The sequence below is a fragment of the Salmo trutta genome, chromosome 7 (assembly GCF_901001165.1).
Source record: "Salmo trutta chromosome 7, fSalTru1.1, whole genome shotgun sequence".
NCBI classification, from domain to species: domain Eukaryota; kingdom Metazoa; phylum Chordata; class Actinopteri; order Salmoniformes; family Salmonidae; genus Salmo; species Salmo trutta.
Window position 1 is genome coordinate 27,401,116 of NC_042963.1, and position 22,667 is coordinate 27,423,782.

The window sequence follows — 22,667 nt, forward strand, 5'->3', positions numbered from 1 at the left end:
AACAATGTCAATACGGATATCTTTTAAAACAGAGGTACATTTGCCATGGGTGCAAGTCTGTTACTGTCTCCATCTCCTTTTCCATTGTCTTCCAAAACAGTATTTAAGTAGTGTTTTAGTAACATTTTGTAGTATATTAGTACAGTAGTATTTTAGTAGTGTTTAGTAGTTTTTTTGTAGTTGTTTGGCTAAGCAATGAGATAATGTTGTATAATACAGAAAGCCTACCACTCAGCTTACATCCAATCCATAAACACCCAAGTAAAGATAAAATTACTCAAGGTGCAATTAAACTAAGCAGATAGCCTAGATGTTACCTGGGTGCGAGGTTGTTGTTTTTGGGAACAAAGCTCCATGGATAAGTGTTCCTAGCATCCCGTAGACCCCTTTGCCCTTCCTCCATTCCCCTAACTGGGCAAACGCTTGTTTGAAATCACTGAACACCGCCATGTCTTCACACCTTTCTTCAAAAAGATAAGATTTATTATTTATGTGTTACTCCTCAAACAATCGCTTGGACTGGCACCCAAAACCATTGCCCCATTCCATCCCCACACTCCCTAGTCACACTGCTTTAGTTTGTGGATCAAATAAACCAGTCCCCTTGACTTTTTCTTATTCAAAATGAATATCCTTTGAAAAGGGGATAGATGTTCACTTGAATAAGAAAAACTGTCTCACAACGTAGATGACTATGGTTATCGACCCTCCTGTATGATACTTATGGTGTTTTGGTATTTCACAGAATGGGACTACCACCAACATTGTTTTGCTTTTGTTGTGGATATTTTGACGCATACTTAAATTGGCTTATCAATATTGTCCAATTCCACAAAATTCACCACCTACAAACTCCCTATACATCTTTATTGGATTATTATAACTTTAAGTCTTAAGCAGATAAAGTTCTGTGAAATGCCTGTCTCTTCTTTACCCTCCTCCCCCCTTCCCTCTGAGATCACAGAGCTATGCCAGCACAGCCATCCTAATCATCATTAAATTATCTCTGACTAGGACCAGCATTTACAGTACATTGATTACGTACAAGGAACCCAAAAATTATACATACAAGGACCCCAAAATTCATTACGTTATTACAACCAAATAACAACCAGTTACTTTGTTGTAAACTTGTTGTAATGACGTCATTTCAACCAGCTTTGCCCGCTGGGAAGGGAATTATGTTTCGGAAACTCATAAATTAGCTGTTCTGCCTATCCTTGCACCCTCTCCCACAACTCTCCCTCTTTCCTCTCTTCCCTCTTTCCCTCCCTCCTTTGAGTATGTCCAGATACTATTCAGCATGTGGACGAGAGCAAGCACATCGCCGTTTTCAACAAGGGGCGCTTCTTCAAGGTGTGGGTGTTCTATGATGGGCGCCTGCTGTTGCCGCGGGAGATCGAGCAGCAGATGGAGAGGATCCTGGCTGATAAGAGCGAGCCCCAGGAAGGGGAGGAGTACCTGGCTGCGCTCACCGCAGGGGAGAGGTGGGTGGGGCTTCTGACAGGAAGTGATGTCATTACGGCACCTGGGTCATACTCACTGACTTGCTATACTAGACACGTAACTTATGCCAGTGTAGCAGTTAAAAAACCTACTGTTTTCCTGATACCCAAATGTAGCTCCTATGTTAAGGTACATTTACGGTACCCTGACATGGGACTATTAAGTACTGTTGCTTATATGTGAATTCAAGTTCAGAGCAGTTTGACCACGAGCCGGATGCTTTTGTACCTAATTCCCCTGGTGAATATTGAACTGACCCGGCCTGCTATCACGCTACATTTGTGTGCATGACAAGGGACCACTAATTGTACCAGTAGAAATCGCTGTCAGGATCTGGGGCTCTCAGACCGACTCGGATGTATTAAGATTCTATTTTACGGCATGCAAAGGAAAAGTTACAGTTAAAATGTTTTACTTTTTAAAAATGTTTTGACATGTTTAAGTAGTCCCTCCCTTTTTCAGTCCATTGTCTTCCGTTGGGTGCCAAATTAACATGACCCTTGTCAGTAATGCACAATGACGTAATGTGTAATGTGTGGAGCATTTCATTAAAAATGTAACTGTGTGTAGGGCTAATATGTGACCCACCACCTCAATTCGGTCTAATGTAGCAACATGGTGTTTTTTACATTGGACAAAAGTACAGACTGAATGTTTTGTATTCCCAAACTGGGGTACGCCAAATACCATCGAGGGTACGCCAAATACAAATGTGATTCACATTTTTTTTAATTCATATACATTTTTTTCTTTGTTTTATTTTTTTTCACGTTTTCAAACAGTCCATTTATATTTTCCAATGGTGCCATACATTTGGGTGAGGTTTTTTTCTCATCTGAGTAACCTCATTTCACTGCCAAAAATAAAATGAGACTATCTAGTGTTCAGCGAAATAACAACACAATATCAAATACAGGTAGCCTAGTCAAATAATTAACATCCAATCAAATTAACCGTTACTCTCTCGTGGGAATTCCACTAACGGTCCGTATGTAGCCAAACGTGGTTGCTGCTCATTCCGTTTGCTCGAAAATTGATAAATGGTTAAAAAAAGTAAGGCCTGCGTCCATAGAGACATATACCAGCCCTACTGGTAGTACTGCTACTACCAGCAGTGCTACACCTGCACCTATCGACGACACAAGTTGTTCTGCTTCCACGAGCACATCCAATGCTAGCATCAGTAATTCTACATTTGTTGTTAGCCCAGCTAGCATAGACACTGACAGTTGTGAATCTGATGCAGCCGAAGAGCTACTGTCTCCTTACCCGGGAAAGCACCAAACAACAGACAGGGACGTTGTTGGACCATCGAAGAGGCGAAAATATGATGAGAACTACATTGATTTGGGGTTCACTTATATTGGGAGTAGTGCCTTTCCTCAGCCACAGTTTGTTATATGTGAAAAAGTACTATCTTACAAGTTTATTTGTTACATGCACAGGATACAGAAGGTGTAAACGGTAGAGTGAAATTGTTATTTGCATAGTAGCAATATCAAAAATAGAATTTGTCCAGATAAAAAATATTGTATAAATATTTGATAATTATTAGATGATGCTTACCCAGACACACTTGTCTAAATTGATGGGTCATGTGAAAGAAATGCTGTAACCACCCCCCAGCCAAATCTACTGTAGCTAAGTGGATGGGTCACTAATAAATAGATACAATAGATGGCCATAATCACCCCCAGACACACCTGGCTAACTTGATGGGTCATGTAATCATCTGGCGAAGTGGAGTCTTTTTAGACATGAACCATCATTTCAACCCATAGCTGCAGTACAAACGGGTTGTTGTAGCTAGCCACCATGCATTAAATGTTGTAGTATGATTATGCAGGTAGCTAAAGCTAACCAACTAGGTTCAATGTTTGCTAGCTAGCTAACATTAGGCTATAACTAGCAATGAAAATTACTTTCTGAGACAATTAATATTACTACACAGATCATTCACATAACATTAGCTAGCGAGACAGCAAGCTAACGTTCGCTAGCTAGCGAACAGTATGCATTAACTTGAAAATGAATGAAAACAACTTTCTGACAAAATTTGAAACATATCATATCTGAAAATGTAGCTTGACCCATATACAGTACCAGTCAAAAGTTTGGACACACCTACTCATTCCAGGGTTTTTCTTTATTTTTACTATTTTCCACATTGTAGAATAATAGTGAAGACATCAAAACTATTAAATAAAACATATGTGATACGATTCAGGAAACTAGGCGTGTGTCGCAAGTCATGACTTCACAGGTGAGCCATTTGAACATAAAACATATTTTTTTATCAAAATGCATTTTTTGGCAGAATTGCCTTTTTGAACATGTGAACTTTCATGTGCCTTAATAACAAACTTGTATGCCATCTGTAAATACGAATACAATTGTTAAATTACGAGCCTTCTTGGTTAAGCCACAGAAAAAGTAGCAACCTTCCCACTAGCCATGATTGGCTGAGATATTGAGTGGGCTGGACATGCCGAGAGATGAGTTTCGATTGGTCGGCCATAGAAGCTCGTCAGTCTGTGTTGGTAATCCTGTCGAACGCTGATTTAAAAAAAAATTTATTGTGTAGTGGAGCTGCATAAGTGAGTGTGCAAGGCTGTCATCAAGGCAAAGGGTGGCTACTGAAGAATCTAAAATCTAAAATATATTTGGATTTGTTTTAACACATTTTTGGTTACTACATGGTTCCATATGTGTTATTTCATAGTTTTGAGGTCTTCACTATTATTCTACAATGAAGAAAATAGTACAAATAAAGGAAAACCATTGAATGAGTAAGTGTATCCAAACTTCTGACTGGTCTGTAAATTGGCTTGAAATTCTACGGCAAGACTTGAAAATGGCTGTCTCGCAATGATCAACAACCATCTTGAGCCTGAATTATAATGTGCAAATATTGTACAATCCAGATGTGCAAAGCTCTTAAAGAGTTACCCAGAAAGACTGACAACTGTAATCGCTGCCAAAGGTGATTCTAACATGTATTGACTCAGGGGGTTGAGTACTTATTTAATCAAGATATATTGGTGTTTTATTTATTATATCTTTTTTATTTTTTTATTTTTTACAAACGTTCGAAATTTTCTTCCACTTTCACAATAGAGTATTTTGTGTAGATCATTGACGAACTCAGTTAACACAACAAAGGGGAAACGGTCAAGGGGTGTAAATCCTTTCTGAAGGCACTGTACATTATCTACACTGTATAATGTGCATTCGGAAAGTATTAAGATCCCTTGACTTTTTCCACATTTAGTTATGTTACATTCTTATTCTTAAATGTATTAAAAAAAATCTTCAATCTGCACACAATACCCCATAATGACAAAGTGAAAACAGGTTTTTAGAAGTTTGCAAATAAAAAATAAAAACACAGTTTAATCTCTGTTTTTCAACGATAGGTGGCGATAGTGAGAACACTGGTTGAGTTTTCTTTGACAGCAAAGGAACCGAGTACATGGCACCAACTGGAGAGAGGGACAAGCGGCTTGAAGTGGCATAGCTGCTCTACTAACTACGTTATCGGTCAAGCCCAATTGTTCTCGTATTTAATAAAACCCATGCCATCTGAGTGGAAGAGTTAAGGATGGCCGATAGGTTCGCCAAAGACATCCGACCATTTAATCTTGTTGAGGGCCAAAATCTCATATGGTGGATGTTATCAGTTGTATGTGTGCTGCAGACAACTGCCAAATGGAGCAGTTGCTATGGCTACCATATACTGTATATATTATGGTATAAATGATGGCTACTCACGCAGAGCGGGGGACAGATAGACGAACAGCTAATGGAGGACGTTATTTCTGATTCCTACTCGTAAAAATGAGCTTGGGATGGGCATGATTGTTATCAGGACGGGACAGGAAAGTTCTGGGTTTATAGAACTGTTGTGGTATCAGGACAGTATTGGAAGAAAATTGACAGGACAAGACGGGACAGGAATGTTCACTTCCGACTCAACCTCTAATGTCCACTCCACTACTCCTATTTGACCTCTAACCCTGCTCACCAGGACACCATGGGCCAAAGCACGTGAAACCTACTTCAGAAGCGGCAAGAACAAGCAGTCACTGGATGCCATTGAGAAGGCTGCCTTCTTCGTAACCCTCGACGACTCAGAACAGAAATACGAGACCGACAACCCGGTGAAATCATTAGACAGCTACGCCAAGTCCCTCCTCCACGGCAAATGCTACGACAGGTGAGTGGCTGAAACCAGTCAAAGGTTGTGATTGAGCAAGTTCCAACATATGACAGCCAAGGAGGGCAGCTCAGGCTATCAATCCACTGAGGAATTAGAACAATTCCCACTGGGCACAGACGTCAATTCAATGTCTAGTAATTTAGTTGAAATGACGTTGAAACAACATTGATTCAACCAGTGTGTGCCCTGTGGGTTATGTCACATTGTGCTGTTTCTTCAGTACACCCTGGTCCAAAATCTGTTTGCGCGGTCTTGCCAACTCCTATGGTCATTTTCACGACAAACAATTAGCATAGGAGTTGGCAAGACAGCACAAACAGATCTGGGACTACCGTAAATTCCGGACTACAAGCCGCAACTTTTTTCCCAGGCTTTGAACCTCGCGGCTTAAACAATGACGTGGCTAATATATGGATTTTTCCCGCTTTCAATTTTGTTTTTCCAAAAAAACACATTCTGTGACGTGCTCAGTTTTTTGGCGGCATGAAGCTTTCATTAGACCAATGAAATTGCCGAACGGGTTACAGTCAAACAACTTTTTTGTTTACTGTTTAGATTAAATCGAGCGCTCTCAAACTTCCCATCATTCTGATTACGGTAGTCATTTTGTCACCCTCATCATGGCAAAGACACAGAGAAATGCATATGATGCAGCTTTCAAGTTGAAGGCGATTGATCTGGCTGTTGGAAAAGGAAATAGAGCTGATAAGACGTTGGAAACAGCAGCATGAGGAATTGACTCAGTGCAAAAAGACAACTAAAGCTTACTGCTAATTTTTTAGTTTTTGTTACAAGCCGTGTTTCATTAAAGCCTATTTATTTTTGTTACAAGCCGTGTTTCGTTAAAGCCTATTTATTTTTGTTACAAGCCGTGTTTCGTTAAAGCCTGTGTAAAGTTCATTTCGTTCAATGTACCGGTAGGCACCTGCGGCCTATAGTCATGTGCGGCTTATTTATGTTCAAAAAATTAAATTCAGGCTTATATTCAGGTGCGCTTAATAGTCCGGAAATTACGGTAAGCTACTGTTTCTGTAGGCCAGTTACCATAATCTCACTGCAGTTGCTACATCCATTTTTAGACTTTTAAATTAATATTATATAGCCTCCTCCATTGAATATTGAACAATATAACTTACAGATGAGTCATGAGCTTAGTTCAGCTGTCATACCCTATTAAAACCCCAAATATAAGCTTGTTTTACTCCTTAGTTTGTAAACAAACAATGTATAGCCTCAAAACATGGTTAAAACTATAATATTGATATCATGGATGGTCGGTCCCTGTATCCATAGTGCTGTCCATGAGTTTGAGAGTGGTTTCATTTCTCCAGTCCCGTCACTCAGCGATTTAGCAAATCATTGGCGGGGTGTCTACTTTGTTATTGTTCGAACTGCAGAATGCCCCTTTAAGATAGATTTTACATGGTGCTGTGTTTCTCCAGGTGGTTTGACAAGTCCTTCAACCTCATCGTCTTCAAGAACGGAACCATGGGCCTGAATGCCGAGCATGCCTGGGCCGACGCACCAATCATAGGCCATCTCTGGGAGGTATGTCCCATACAACAACCAATCTGCTTATTTGTGAATTGAGCATTCGGTGGTCTGTCCTTTTAATATATTGTGAAAGATTTTCAATCCAAAGAGTTGAGCTCTGTCATTGTATTGTCAGTTATGTTGTCTCTCACCTCTGTCTCTCAGCAAGTCTTGTGCATGGACCCTCTGGAGCTGGGCTACACTGAGGAGGGCCACTGTAACGGGGAGCCCCACCCCAACCTGCCCGGACCCCAGAGGCTGCAGTGGGACATCCCTGCAGAGGTTCTATTTCACTTTCGTCAGAACTACTGCTAACACTACTATTGGCTATGTCAGGGGCTGGCAACTACATTAAGCCTTAGGCCACATCTAATTGGCTTGTGGGGATGGATTTGGGCCGTGGGCCACCAGTTGACAGACTTGTGTTCTATGTTATCTTGTGATCCTCAGTGCCAGAGTACAATCCAGAGCTCTCTGAAGTTGGCCCAGGCACTGGCAGATGACGTGGACTCGCACATCTACCCCTTTAAGGACTTTGGCAAGGGTCTGATCAAGAAGTGCCGCACAAGCCCGGATGCGTTCATCCAGATTGCCCTGCAGCTCGCACACTTCAGGGTGAAGAGACTTGAAAATATATTTTATGATTATTCTGGATTCGACCTTCACGCAAATAGTCACGAAAAGCAGAATATAGATTTAACTTGTCAAAGTGAAGAAGTAAAAAAAAAAAGACAAATATCATCCGGATACGATGTGATGTGTTGCGCACTGTAAACTCCAATGTTTCCCTTGTATTTATTTAGCAGCGCCACTCCTCTACAACAGCTTTCCATTGCTATTACATTTATTTCTCAACTCTTAAAAATGAATGTTTTATTAAATGTAAGCGCTGCGCTATTCACCGTGAGTGCATAGGGGCCAAATGTAACACGGGTCAGTTGTAAAAGGTAGTAGGCCTACATTATAGTCACTGTGTTTTTTGGGGGATAGTAAAGTCATCAATATGTTGCTAACTTGTAACAAGACAATTTTTAGAGTTCGGGACCTAGCTAATGATTAGCCCAATGGGGGTATGCACATTGGCAACCCCATGCTTCAGCCTCAGTTGGACTACAGATGTTATCAAATAGATTTATAACTAACCCAAGATAGTTCATCTGTTTCGGGGCAGAACAAGCAAGGAGGTGGGCAAAGCGAGATCTTATTGGTGTGTGTTTGCATATTTCCATTAGGGAATGCCTCGTCTGTGAAGTGCGCGTGTGCACAAACTAAATTCGGCCTTGCACTCCTTCTAAACAACAAAACATTTTAAAACATTTGAAAATGTCAAGTCTACAAAACATGGTGTACTGTGTTCATAACAGATTGTAGTTGTGTGAACAGAAAAATGTATTGAGATCAGATGTTTCATCAATGAGAAAATTAGCAGCTTAGATGGCGTCAGCATCATTTTATTTTCATTCATTTTGCAGTAGAATGTCCATGTTCTATACAGTTATTTCGTAATGTAACATGCATTCAAAACGCAGAGCTTTTGAGCGGTTATTCAAAAGACATTCATTGTACTTTACAGCTTAGACCAGAGGCTAGAACCAACGATAACAGTTGTTATTGTTCTCCACTGTTTTTGTAGTTATTGTTGTCGTGTGAACGCTGACGTTCACTTGAATTAGAACGATTTCTGATATTGTTATAGTTTTCGTTATAGTTATCGTCCTAGGTGTGGATGGCACTTTAAACTGTCAGGGAAACTGCCCCTAGGAGTACAAGGCAAAAATTAAGCCATGATGTGTAACAGCTGACGGCATGTTTATTATTACATACTGTATGTTCTCTGCAGGATAAGGGCAAGTTCTGTCTAACGTACGAGGCATCGATGACACGGTTGTTCAGAGAGGGCCGTACGGAGACGGTGCGCTCCTGCACCATGGAGACCTGCGCCTTCGTCCGCTCCATGATCAGAGACGAGACGGTAAGGGTCAAGGTTCACATCGACCCCTCACCTCACCACATCCGCCGATGTTGCACTTCCGCATCTGCGGTGAAAGGTGACGGAGCTAGAGCGGTGTTAGTAATACCATGAGACATTCCGAAAATCAGTCTTCTCACAAAATCATCTGTAGCGTTCAAACGGTTTGGCCTACAAACTATTATGAAAGATGGGACTCACGAACACGATGGTGTTCTCCGTTTTGCGCTACGACCCCCACAAGCATATTGAGACTCGTCTGAAGTTGGTACAACCGATCTGCCAACTTCCTTCTGTACAGCAGTGTCCAAACAGGTTGGGCTACACACTAATATGACTCATCTGTGCAAAGGTGAGACTCTCACGTACATGGCAGTTATTTTGCTCTAAGACACCCACAGGCCTCACAAGACTTGTCTGAAAGTCCATTGGTACCAGTTGAAAAAATGTATGGAAGTATTAAAGGAGACTGTTTAGTGCCAGAAATAAGGGGTTAAATATACAGTACTGAACAAAAATATAAACGCAACATGCAACAATTTCAAAGATTTGACTGAGTTACAGTTCATAAAAGGAAATCAGTCAATTGAAATGAATTCATTAGGCCCTAATCTATGGATTTCACATGACTGGGCAGGGGCGCAGGCAATGAGAGTGAGTTTTTCCACACAAAAGGGCTTTATTACAGACAGAAATACTCCACAGCACCCCCCTCCTCTCCTCAGACAATTCCACAGGTGAAGAAGCCGGATGTTGAGGTCCTGAGCTGGCGTGGTTACATGTGGTTTGCAGTTGTGAGGCCGGTTGGACATCCTGCCAAATTCTCTAAAACAACGGAGGCAGCTTATGGTAGAGAAATGAACATTCTATTATCTAGCAATAGCTCTGGTGGACATTCCTGCAGTTAGCATGCCAATTGCACACTCCCTCAAAACCTGAGACATCTGTGGCATTGTGCTGTGTGACAAAACTGCACATTTTAGAGTGACCTTGTATTGTCCCCAGCACAAGGTGCACCTGTGTTATGATCATGCTGTTTAATCAGCTTCTTGATATGCCTCACCTGTCAGGTGGATGGATTATCTTGGCAAAGGAGAAAGGCTCACTAACAGGGATGTTAAACATTTGTGAATAACATTTGAGAGAAATAAGCTTTTTGGTTGTATGGAACATTTCTGGGATCTTTTATTTCAACTCATGAACCATGGGACCAACACTTTACATTTTGCGTTTATATTTTTGTTCAGTATACAGTACATGTAAAAAAATATATATATATATTATATATCGCTCAGATATAGGACAGACACTTCAGAACAAACTTATTTTTGTTGTTCAATGTAGTGAATCTGTTATTCAATGCGTTTGTATCGGCTAATAGCATTAAGGCCCACCCAAAAAATTCAAATACTTTTTTATATATTTTTTTGATACCTCAAGGGGTCTTAAAATAAAAAATCTAATTACTAAAGGATCCATGGTATGACCTTCTTAAAACAATTCCATATACAGTTGCTTAGTAGAACCCCCCTCCCCCTGCTTTATAGGGCTTAGATTCTTATGGGTTAATTTAATAAAAAATAACAAAGTTAAACAAAGAGAAACAGAAGCCAATGCCCAACATTTTGGCTAGATTGTCAAGATGCCTTTGTACCTCCTTCTTTCCCTTCATCCTTATGGTTCTACCTCACCTCATCTCTCGCTCTCTCTTTCCCCAGAGAGAGGAGCGTATGAGACTACTGAAGGAGGCATCAGAGAAGCATCAGAACATGTATCGTGAGGCCATGATAGGGAAGGGCATCGACCGTCACCTCTTCTGCCTTTACGTCATCTCCAAGTACCTGGGAGTGGACTCTCCCTTCCTCCATGAGGTGAGGGATGGTTGCTACGGACACACACACACACACACACACACAAAAGATGCGCCCGTCTCTGTCAATGTCTTGTCTTGACTTTATTAAACTCATAGGGCCGGTTTCCCGGACACAGATTAAGCCTAGTCCTGGACTAAAAATTAATGTACATGGAGATTCTCCATTGAGCTTGCTTTTCAGTTCAGGAAAACAAGGTAATGATACAAATGTGTAATTTGGTTGAACTACTTTTAAACTGTCTGTTTCTGTGTACTGCAGGTTCTGTCAGAACCCTGGAGGCTGTCCACCAGTCAGACTCCAATGCAGCAGGTGGAACTTTTTGACCTGGGCAAACACCCTCATTATGTCACCTCTGGAGGAGGCTTCGGCCCGGTGAGTATTCTTTTCTCTCACTGCTGAATCCTTCTAAATGTCGTCCATGTTCAGCAAATAACTCAAGTCTTTCGCCAAGCAGTGACCCAGCATTTGGGAGAAAAGATAGTGATCTGAACTGGTGGTTTGTGATGAAGTTATCAATTTATCTAGGCCCATTTAGGGAATGTTAAAGAGGATGATCTCTTACCTGGTGTGTGTTCATTAGAACACTCAAAATAAAATGTTTAAAAACATTTTGCAACTAAAATTAACATTTCCTATTGGACAAGTCTAGGTAGTTTGGTGCCTAATTAAAGAGACAGAGCTTATCTACGATTGTCTCCTCCAGGTGGCTGATGACGGTTACGGAGTGTCCTACATCATTGTTGGAGAGGACCTCATCAACTTCCACATCTCCAGCAAACACTCTAGTCCAGAGACCGTATGTTTACATGTGTTACAATTCCATTTAGATATGCTATTTGCCATGTCTGCAATTTTGGTTTTACAGTGCGCTCTCTCTCTCTTTCTCTTTCTCTCTCTCTCTCTCTCTCTCTCTCTCTCTCTCTTTCTCTTTCTCTCTCTCTCTCTCTCTCTCTCTCTTTTTCTCTTTCTCTCTTTCTCTCTTTCTCTCTCTCTCTCTCTAGGACTCCCACCGCTTCATGGGTAACATTAAACAGGCCATGCTGGACCTTAAGGGTCTGTTTGACCTCAACAAGAAAGACATCAAGTGATTTTTATCTCCTAATTTGAAGAAAATAAAACAAACAATTTAAATATTTGTTAACAAAAAGGCATGCTCTTCCCGAAGCTTTTACATTGAAATTGTTGCATTTTTATTTTTAAGTTAATTATACATTTTCATAACATTAATTAAGTGTGGAAAATATACATTTTAAATAATGGATATTTATGTCACATTTCGCTTTGTTGCTTTTTTGTTTTATTCTTGTGATGGGGTAGTTTTAACTGCATTTAGCACACAGATTAAAAATGGCAGTTTCTCTGCCGGACTGTATGCACCAGTGCCTTGGTGACCCACTAATGTAGAGAGGCAATGAGAGAGGACAGTGAGTGGGAGTACTTTCAAGTTGCCCCTAGACACTGATCTAAATTCACTTTTGCATTTTGTTCCTCTAATGATGAAGGTAATATTTGAGTAGAGTAAACTGATCCTAGATCTATCTTGTGTTATTTATCATGTGTACTGCCAGTTTTATCTTCTTTTAGCTGCTATGTTTTTATGACTAGTGATAAAGTAGTTCATTTTGTTGTGTTGTCATTTTCATACTCAGGTTTTTTAACTTGGCCTAGTTTTAGGGTTCAGTTTGCCAAAGCATTACAGGTTTGGCGTGTACAGTAAGGTTTTGGGATGCACTACTACTGCAGAATTCCAAATGGAACTCTAGCCTCTAACTTCTATCTTCTGTAGATCTGAAAATATTTAAGTCTATGGTGAAAATTCCACTTAGCCTCTCCAAGGGCTAGATGGAGTAACTACCATAATGATTGTCTAGGGGTAAAAAAAGCAATTTAGAATACAGAATATAACGCCACACAGCAGATAGTCGTTCGAAGTAAACATGGATATCTGTGTTTTAGTAGAAGGAAGATATGGTATCGTTTGGGAGTAATCTCGCCTGGGCCAAGTTCAGCATGGCATGATGTTGTGGAACGTAGAACAAAAAGAAAGAGGAATCACTTCAAATCATGACATTCCTAAATGTTTGCCTACTGAACGTGGCCCTGCGTTGCATGTTAAATTTTGAATCCTCTCATTGCAGCTATTGATGGGTTAGGGGCGGTCACTGCACTTTTTGTTTGGCAGCGCTCTACAGGACTGGCCCTTCAGATCACACTAGCCTAACTGCCTTTGTAGCCTTTAGCCATGGTTGTTTTCATTAGGGCACACCGTAGCAAAACATTTTGCAACAGAAAGCGAAAACAAGCATTTCTTGTTGGACTGTTTTTTTCTTCAGTTTTGTGTATAATGAACACGACCCAGGTCTCAGACCACAATCTGACTATATCTGCTTATAAAGGGACTTTTCATCTAGGGGTGAACTGTCATGATGTATATCATAATAATGTCGACCGACTGTGTTGTAGTTCCATTTGTTGTAGATCATTTTTTCAAGTGAAGAGATTGGTCGACTCGTATTTCACCAACATGAATACAGTGTCTCAAGAGACTTGCAGTGTGTTGAATGTAAACATTTTTGGACAATACTGGGGCAGTACACAGATGCAAAATACACAGGACTAGACAATGATGTATAGGACTGCACTACATAGGAAAGACTTTAAAAAATGTAGTAGGCTAACTTGTAACCAAGATAAATTCTTTGCTCATTTAGGAAGTGAAAAGGACATTTTATTTTATGATTAAAAAAACAACATTTTTGACATGACTTTGTTATTCCTGACTTTGTTATTGCATACGTGGAAAACAATCTATTGTAGTTGTAATACAACTTCTCACAGTAGACACGTTTACACTTCTGCCTGGTTTTGATGAAGAAGCTAGCTAATTTAAAGATACGTGTAAAAAGACAAGCAGCTGAAATACCAAAACTTTTTAACCCAATAAAAGCGAATGTCAACCAACTGAACTCTGACTCTTTGAATGTGAAGTTACATTTTTACATTGTACAGTCTATTGTGGGCTCGTTGCAGTTTTACCAGGGCAGATCATTCATTTCGATTGGCTTATGAAAGGTTGGGCGGAGCTAACTTTTTTCAACATACAGTGCATTCAGAAAGTATTCAGACCCCTTGACTTTTTACACATTTTGTTACGTTACAGCCTTATTCTAAAATGGATTAAATTAAAACATTTCCTCATCAACCTACACACAAAAGCCCATAATGACAAAGCAAAAACAGTTTTAGACATTTTCGCAAATTTATGAAAAATGTAAAACAATTAGCTTATTTAACTAAGTATTCAGACACTTTGCTATGAGACTCGAAATTGAGCTCAGGTGCATCCTGTTTTCATTGATCATCCTTGAGATGTTTCTACAACTTGATTGGAGTCCACCTGTAGTAAATTCAATTGATTGGACATGATTTGGAAAGGCACACACCTGTCTATATAATGTCACACAGTTGACAGTGCATGTCAGAGCAAAAGCCAAGCCATGAGGTCGAAAGAATTGTTCTTAGAGCTCAGAGACAGGACTAATTTGAGGCACAGATCTGGAGAAGGGTACCAAAATTGTCTGCAGCATTGAAGGTCCCCAAAAACACAGGGGCCTCCATCATTCTTAAATGGAAGAAGTTTGGAACCACCAAGACTCTTCCTAGAGCTGGCTGCCCAGCCAAACTGAGCAATCAGGGGAGAAGGGCCTTGGTCAGGGAGGTGAAAAAGAACACCATGGTCACTCTGACAGAGCTATTGAGTTCCTCTGTGGAGATGGGAGAACCTTCCAGAAGGACATCCATCGCTGCAGCACCACCAATCATACCATTATGGTAGAGTGGCCAGGGAAGCCACTCCTCAGTAAAAGGCACATGACAGCCCACTTGGAGTTTGCCGAAAGGAACCTAAAGGACTCAGAGCATGAGAAACAAGATTCTCTGGTCTAATGAAACAAAGATTGAACTATTTGGCCTGAATGCCAAGCGTCACGTCTGGAGGAAACCTGCTTCCATCCCTACGGTGAAGCAAGGTGGTAGCATCATGCTGTGGGGATGTTTTTCAGCTGCAGGGACTGGGAGACTAGTCAGGTTTCAATGGAAAGATGAACGGAGCAAAGTATAGAGAGATCCTTGATGAAAACTTGCTCCAGAGCTAGGGCGAAGGTTCACCTACCAACAGGACAATGACCGTAAGCACACAGCCAAGACAACGCAGGAGTGGCTTTGGGACAAGTCTCTGAATGTCCTGGAGTGTCCCAGCCAGAGCCCGGACTTGGACCCGATCAAACATCTCTGGAGAGACCTGAAAATAGCTATGCAGCAACGCTCCCCATCCAACCTGACAGAGATTAAGAGGCTCTGCAGAGAGGAATGGGAGTAACTCCCCAAATACAGGTGTGCCAAGCTTGTAGCGTCATACTCAAGAAGACTCAAGGCTGTAATCGCTGCCAAAGGTGCTTCAAGGAAGTACTGAGTAATGGGTCTGAATACTGATCTGAATGTTTTAATTTTTTAATTTCACCTTTATTTAACCAGGTAGGCTAGTTGAGACAAGTTCTCATTTACAACTGCGACCTGGCCAAGATAAAGCAAAGCAGTTCTACATATACAACAACACATGGAATAAACAAACATACAGTCAATAATACAGTAGAAAACGTCTACATACAGTGTGTGCAAATGAGGTAGGATAAGGGAGGTAAGGCAATAAATAGGGCATGGTGGCGAAATTATTACAATATAGCAATTCAACACTGGAATGGTAGATGTGCAGAAGATGAATGTGCAAGTAGTGATACTGGGGTGCAAAGGAGCACGATAAATAAATAAATACAGTATGGGGATGAGGTAGTTGGATGGGCTATTTACAGATGAGCTATGTACATGTGCAGTGATCTGTGAGCTGCTCTGACAGCTGGTGCTTAAAGCTAGTGAGGGAGATATGAGTCTCCAGCCTCAGTGTTTTTTGCAGTTCGTTCTAGTCATTGGCAGCAGAGAACTGGAAGGAGAGGCGGCCATAGGAAGAATTGGCTTTGGGGGTGACCAGTGAGATATACCTGCTGGAGCGTGTGCTATGAGTGGGTGCTGCTATGGTGACCAGCGAGCTGAGATAAGGCGGGGCTTTACCTAGCAGAGACTTGTAGATGACCTGGAGCCAGTGGGTTTGGTGACGAGTATGAAGCGAGGGCCAGCCAACGAGAGAGTAAACGTCGCAGCGGTGGGTAGTATATGGGGCTTTGGTGACAAAACGGATGGCACTGTGATAGACTGCATCCAATTTGTTGAGTAGACTGTTGGAGGCTATTTTGTAAATGACATTGCCGAAGTCGAGGATCGGTAGAATGGTCAGTTTTACGAGGGTATGTTTGGCAGCATGAGTGAAGGATGCTTGGTTGCGAAATAGGAAGCCGATTCTAGATTTAATTTTGGATTGGAGATGCTTAATGTGAGTCTGGAAGGAGAGTTTACAGTCTAACCAGACACCTAGGTATTTGTAGTTGTCCACATATTCTAAGTCAGAACCGTCCAGAGTAGTGATGCTGGACGGGCGGGCAGGTGCGGGCAGCGATCGGTTGAAGAGCATGCATTTAGTTTTACTTGCATTTAAGAGCAGTTGGAGGCCACGGAAGGAGAGTTGTATGGCATTGAAGCTCATCTGGAGGTTAGTTAACACAGTTCCCAAAGAAGGGCCAGAGGTATACAGAATGGTGTTGTCTGCGTAGAGGTGGATCAGAGAATCATCAGCAGCGAGAGCGACATCATTGATGTATACAGAGACGAGAGTCGGCCTGAGAATTGAACCCCGTGTCACCCCCATAGAGACTGCCAGAGGTCCGGACAACAGGCCCAATAGATATCCTTTTTTCCCTTTCCTCACTCAATTCGAGCTCTGGTTTTAACCAAACGCACCAAGCCGTTCCTAGACACGGAGGTATTTAATCAGTGCATGCGACAGTATTGGAGTATTTGGCTACACTGAGATCTATGGATAGCATAATTGTGTCTGTCAAACAGGTAAGCTTACCACATATTTTTTTGGAATAGGGAGAAATAGGGTCCAGTTATATATGTAATTGTATGATTGTGCCCATAAGAAATGTTGGTGCACAGGTGCACATATAGGAGGTCCCTTACCAGGCAGAAGGGAATTGAACTTTAACCCCTGCATCAGAGAGTTACAATGTTGCTATCACTATGCAGCCAACTGCCTGTACTGTAGTAGGAAACAGAGTTTCTTACTAATAATACGACACTTGTTATCACACATGGCACGACCCCACAACTGTTACAATAAAATAACACTTTTATATAACATATTTAACATATATTTGAATATTCCTGTAGAACTGTAAAAAAGAGTGAGATCATTTGAGCTTTAGAAACAAGTGCTTTTATAAATGCATGGCGGGCCTCGTTTCACTGGAGCAGTGTAAAATAAGCTTTATGTCAATGACCCAGCCTTAACGAATTACGTTTATTTACATATCGAATTTGATTGACCAACATCAGTTTCAGCATTTATTTATTTTGTGTCCGCCTAAAGTGGCCTCTTTCCTCTTCTTTGGTGCTGCATTTCAGTCAGCGATGTTTTCTCTCGTTAGCTGTCCATGGTCCTGAAATCAAATCATCTGAGAGAGAGAGAGATAGAGGGGAGAGAGAGAGAAATAGAGTGAGAGAGCGAGATTAGGATGTAGTCTGTTTAAATCTAAAGAAATACAAAGTAAACAGGTGATAGATAATTGAGAAATCTTACAAATGAATGCGAGTGTATGATCAACTCTTACCTTTTATTCAGACAAGTTGACTCGCCTGGCCTTCCTGGCAGCAAAAGCATGCACTGCTTCTTGGAGGTTGATTTTGTAAGCCAACTTGTGCTCAATTGATATGGTGGAGAGTCCATTGAGTCTCTCTTGACTCATAGTAGAGCGCAGGTAGTTTTTGATGAGTTTGAGCTTGGAAAATATGCGCTCTCCACTTGCCACTGTCACCAGGAGTGTGAGAAGAACTTTCGGGGCAACAAAGAGATACAAGGAAGCCATTTGGTGTCTGGATATGTACTCCAGTGTGTCAAGTGGTTTTCCCTCTGTCCAGTTTCCTGCTCAAGACTTTGAGCTCATTACACAGATCTTTTGCGTCAATGTCCCTGTAATCCCCGTACGTTAGGGCCCTATCCAGTGTTGCGCAGTCCCTGATAAGTGCTGCAGTGTCCATGTCCTTGATGGTGGGGATGTTGTACAGGATGATGAAAACACTGTGGTGCTCTTCAAGCTGCGTAAAGCGCTTGTTGATGGACTGGATAGCAGAATCAAGAATCTGAATTTCTGCTGAGGTAAGTCACAGGCTCATCCTCTCCCTAGTAGCCAAACAGACTCCTTATCTTCCTGGGACAGACTGTGGGATGCACTGGGAAACAGGGCTCAATACCCATCTCTTCTGCCAACTCTTTTGTGCTTGCTAATGCGCCAGCGAAAGCTGTATCGGAGTGGTAGTCTTGGAGGAATACCCTTGTTGAGTTCAATTGAGCCACTACTGGTGAAAGGTTAAAACTCACCACCTGCAAACTCTTAATGGTCTAGGATTAAATCCATGTCTCACAGCCCTTTGTCTCCTGTTTCCTGTTGCAAGTTGCAACCCACTACAAGAATGACCACGGGGTGTCCTGATTTGTGGATCATCCTGACAGTCCCCCTCTTGTGGCTTAACCTGGTAGAATTTCTGCAAGTTGTAGACCACCATAAAATGGCCATGGGAGGTCCTGGTTGTGGATTGTCGTTCTGGACCCGTAGTCCGGTTGTCCAGGCTGGTTGATCTAGGCAGTAACTTAGACAAACGTTAATAACGCACAACAATTACGCAATTGAGCTCTGGGCCCTGGGTCTGAACCCCACCCTGTGTAACTGGGTCCTGGACTTCCTGACAGGCCACTACAGGTGGTGGAGGTAGGAAACAACACCTCCACTATGCTAATCCTCAACACTGGGGCACCACAAGGGTGCGTGCTCAGCCCTCTCCTGTTCTCCCTGTTCACCCATGGCTGCATGTCCACGCACGCCTCCAACTCAATCATCAAGTTTGCAGATGACACAACAGTAGTAGGCCTGATTACTAACAATGACGAGACGGCCTACAGTGAGGTGAAAGCCCTGGCGGAGTGGTGCCAGGAAAATAACGTAAAAAAAACGAAGGAACTAATCGTGGACTTCAGGAGACAGCAGAGGGAGCACGCCCCCATCTACATCGACGGGGCCCGCAGTGGAGATGGTGAAAGCTTGAAGTTCCTCGGCATACACATCACTGACACTCTGAAATGGTCCAGGCCATCAGACTGTTGAACAGGTATCACTAGTCGGCCACCGCCCAGTACTCTGCCCGGCACCTTAGACACAGTCACTAGCCAGCTACCGTCCGGTATACTGTACCCTATAGACTGCTCCATTTACTGTATATAGAGACATTGAACACTGGTAACTTTAACAATATTAACATACTGTTTGAGCCACTTCATAAGTATACTGTAGTCTAGTCATGGCTCATCTTATATACAGTAACTACTGCTGTACACACCTTTTCTATGAATATATTGTCCATACTGCCTATGCACACCATTTATATATCTGTGTACGGGGCCAAAAAACGTTGATGTGATTAGAAATGTATTTACCATGTTGTCTCAGTAGTGCCAACTACCATTATATGTAAGTATAAGCATACATAAAATAGTATAAGCATATTATATTAAAATATGCTTGTATTATATCTACTAGCTGTCTACTACCAGGCCTATACTGTGCTGTTTGTGGTCTTAGTAGTTTTACATTTCAAGTTGTATTAGTCGTATGTACACGATACACATGGTATCCCATCCAATGAATTTGTTTACGTATAGATTCCTTCTCAACAATGCTACAACAATAACAAATAATAAAATATAAGAATATGAACATAAAGTAAATGGCTCAGTAGAATAGAATAAACATTTTAGCACAAGTAGAATACAGGAAGACAATTTATAATACAATATTTACACATGTATCAGAGAAAGGGGGATGGGGGGGCAAGTGTTTAAATTGTGCAGTATTAGCAATAGTAAATAAGAGTCTGGAAGCAGCAATTGTGATGTGTGTAGTGTGTGTGTGTGTTTGCGTGTGTGAGTGTCTGTGTGGGTGTGTGCGTGTGTGAGCGAGTGAGTGTGGAGAGTCAGTGCAGGTGGTCAGTCCAGTAGCGCAGACTTCTGCTTTATTCTGTTTAACTTCCTCAGTTAGTAGTCTAGCGTTGTCTACTGTATACTGTACTGCCTGTGGTCTCAGTAGCACTGTCTACTGATTTCATTGTAGCTGCCATTGTACAGTATGTAGGTCTATCAAATATTCTGAAGCCTACTGTACTTCCTGTGGTATAGCTTTCATTGTATGTAGTCTACTATACTGTACTGCTTGTGGTCTCAATAGCGCCGTCTACTGCTTTCATTGTGTATAGCTGTCTTTTCAGACAATATAGGCTACTATTTCCTCAGTTTGTTTGTTCTGTAATAAGGAAAGTGAAAGGGGGATACTTAGTCAGTTGTACAACGGAATGCCTTCAACTAAAATGTGTCTTCCGCATTTAACCCACACCCCTCTGAATCAGAGAGGTGTGGGGGACTGCCTTAATCGACATCCACATCTTCGGTGCTTGGGGAACAGTGGGTTGACTGCCTCGCTCAGGGACAGAACGACTGGTTTTTACTTTGTCAGCTCGGAGATTCGATCCATCAACTTTTCGGTTACTGGCCCAACGCTCTAACCATAGGCTGTCTGTCTACTAGGGCTAGACCTGTACTGTTTTGTGTAGCGTCATTGTATGTAGATTGCTGTCTACTATACTAGGTATACTATACTTTCAATGTAGTCTTTTCAGACTATATACTACTTACCCAGCTAACAAGAAATGTTCCCACAACTTTAGAGAACGTTCCCTTAAGAGTCTCATTAGGTCATGAACTAATGTTTTCATAGGAATATTCCCGTGATGTGCAAGGAATGTTTCCCAGAACATGGTTACCATGTTCTCAGAACTTAAGATAGTAATGTTCTAGACATGTTTCATGGGAACATTGCAATAACATTCATGTGTCCAGTATTCTATGGGTTAGGAGAATATTTAATCAACGTCCCACCAAACATACACAGAGTTGTGGCGGTTGGTGACGTTTAAGATGAGGAAGGAAAATGTTTTTTTGTGAGCATAGACTTATTTCTGTTACAGCCAGTGCTTAATTTGAGCCAGATCCTTCCGGAACAGCACCCCTCAGTTTTGGACTGTTTTGTTCCGGAACCCATTTGCCAGGATCCGGTACTTCTCGTGGCATGAAAAAGAATTTTCACTGTTTGCAAAGTCAAAACTATAATAAAAGGCTAATTAAGCTAATTCAAGTTGACTCCCATGTAATTCTCCTGGCTGCCCCCCAAAAAACATGATGTGAAAACGTGCCTTGTAATGATTTCTTAAGACAGAGATTTAACTTTGACTTTAATCATTGTGTTTTATGTAACTCTGATATTGAAACGGCAGAACATATTTTTCTTCACATCAACTCATTAAAACCTTTTTGGATGTATTTCAATACTGGATTACATATAATGATCTTATTATACTCAATTTAACTTATTATGAGGGCATATTTGATTTCCTAATGGACGACCAAAATGTTGAATTTATGTTCAATAATTCGATTATTATAGTCCCCAAATCCAGAACAAATTCAAGAAAGCGTACAGTATTATATAGAGTCCTTATTGCATGGAACTTCTTCCATCTCATATTGCTCAAATAAACAGCAAACCTGGTTTCAAAAAACAGATAAAGCAGCACAACGCCTCTCCCCTATTTGACCAAGATAGTTTGTGTGTGTGCATTGATATGTAACCTATGTGTGCCTTTTTATAAAATGTATGTAGTTCTGTCCTTGAGCTGTTCTTGTCTAATGATGTTCTGCATTATGTCATTCTGTATTATGTTTCATGTTTTGTGTGGACCCCAGGAAGAGTAACTGCTGCTTTTACAACAGCCAATGGAGATCCTAATAAAATACCAAATACCAAAACAAAGGAGATCATACTGGACTTCAGGAAACAGCATAGGGAGCACCCCCCTATCCACATCAACGGGACAGCAGTGGAGAAGGTGGAAAGTTTTAAGTTCCTCGGCATACACATCACGAACAAACTGAAATGGTCCACCCACACAGACAGTGTTGTGAAGAAGGCGCAACAGCGCCTCTTCAACCTCAGGAGGCAGAAGAAATTTGGCTTGTCACCTAAAACCCTCACAAACTTTTACAGATGCACAATTGAGAGCATCCTGTTGGGCTGAATCACCGCCTGGTACCTCAACTGCACCGCCCACAACCGCAAGCTCTCCAGAGGGTGGTGCTGTCTGCACAACACATCACCAGGGGCAAACTACCTGCCCTCCAGGACACAGCACCCGATATCACAGGAAGGCCAAAAAGACCACCAAGGACAACAACCACCAGAGCCACTGCCTGTTCACCCCGCTACCATCCAGAAGGTTTGGTAAGTACAGGTGC

The 22,667-nt window shown here is 41.5% G+C and overlaps 1 protein-coding gene across 2 annotated transcripts in view; it reads left to right on the plus strand.

Moving 5' to 3' along the window:
• Window positions 1–14,067, plus strand: part of cpt1ab (carnitine palmitoyltransferase 1Ab (liver)) — a 71,729-nt gene extending 57,662 nt beyond the window's left edge. For both annotated transcript variants that reach the window (XM_029758488.1, XM_029758489.1), the window contains 10 exons: window positions 1,292–1,487; window positions 5,534–5,722; window positions 7,168–7,273; window positions 7,424–7,540; window positions 7,709–7,873; window positions 9,099–9,230; window positions 10,946–11,098; window positions 11,360–11,473; window positions 11,805–11,897; window positions 12,103–14,067. In XM_029758488.1, the coding sequence (XP_029614348.1) occupies window positions 1,292–1,487; window positions 5,534–5,722; window positions 7,168–7,273; window positions 7,424–7,540; window positions 7,709–7,873; window positions 9,099–9,230; window positions 10,946–11,098; window positions 11,360–11,473; window positions 11,805–11,897; window positions 12,103–12,189 (1,352 nt within the window). In that variant the 3' untranslated portion in view covers window positions 12,190–14,067. The remainder of the gene's footprint in view (window positions 1–1,291; window positions 1,488–5,533; window positions 5,723–7,167; window positions 7,274–7,423; window positions 7,541–7,708; window positions 7,874–9,098; window positions 9,231–10,945; window positions 11,099–11,359; window positions 11,474–11,804; window positions 11,898–12,102) is intronic.
• Window positions 14,068–22,667: the final 8,600 nt, after the last annotated feature.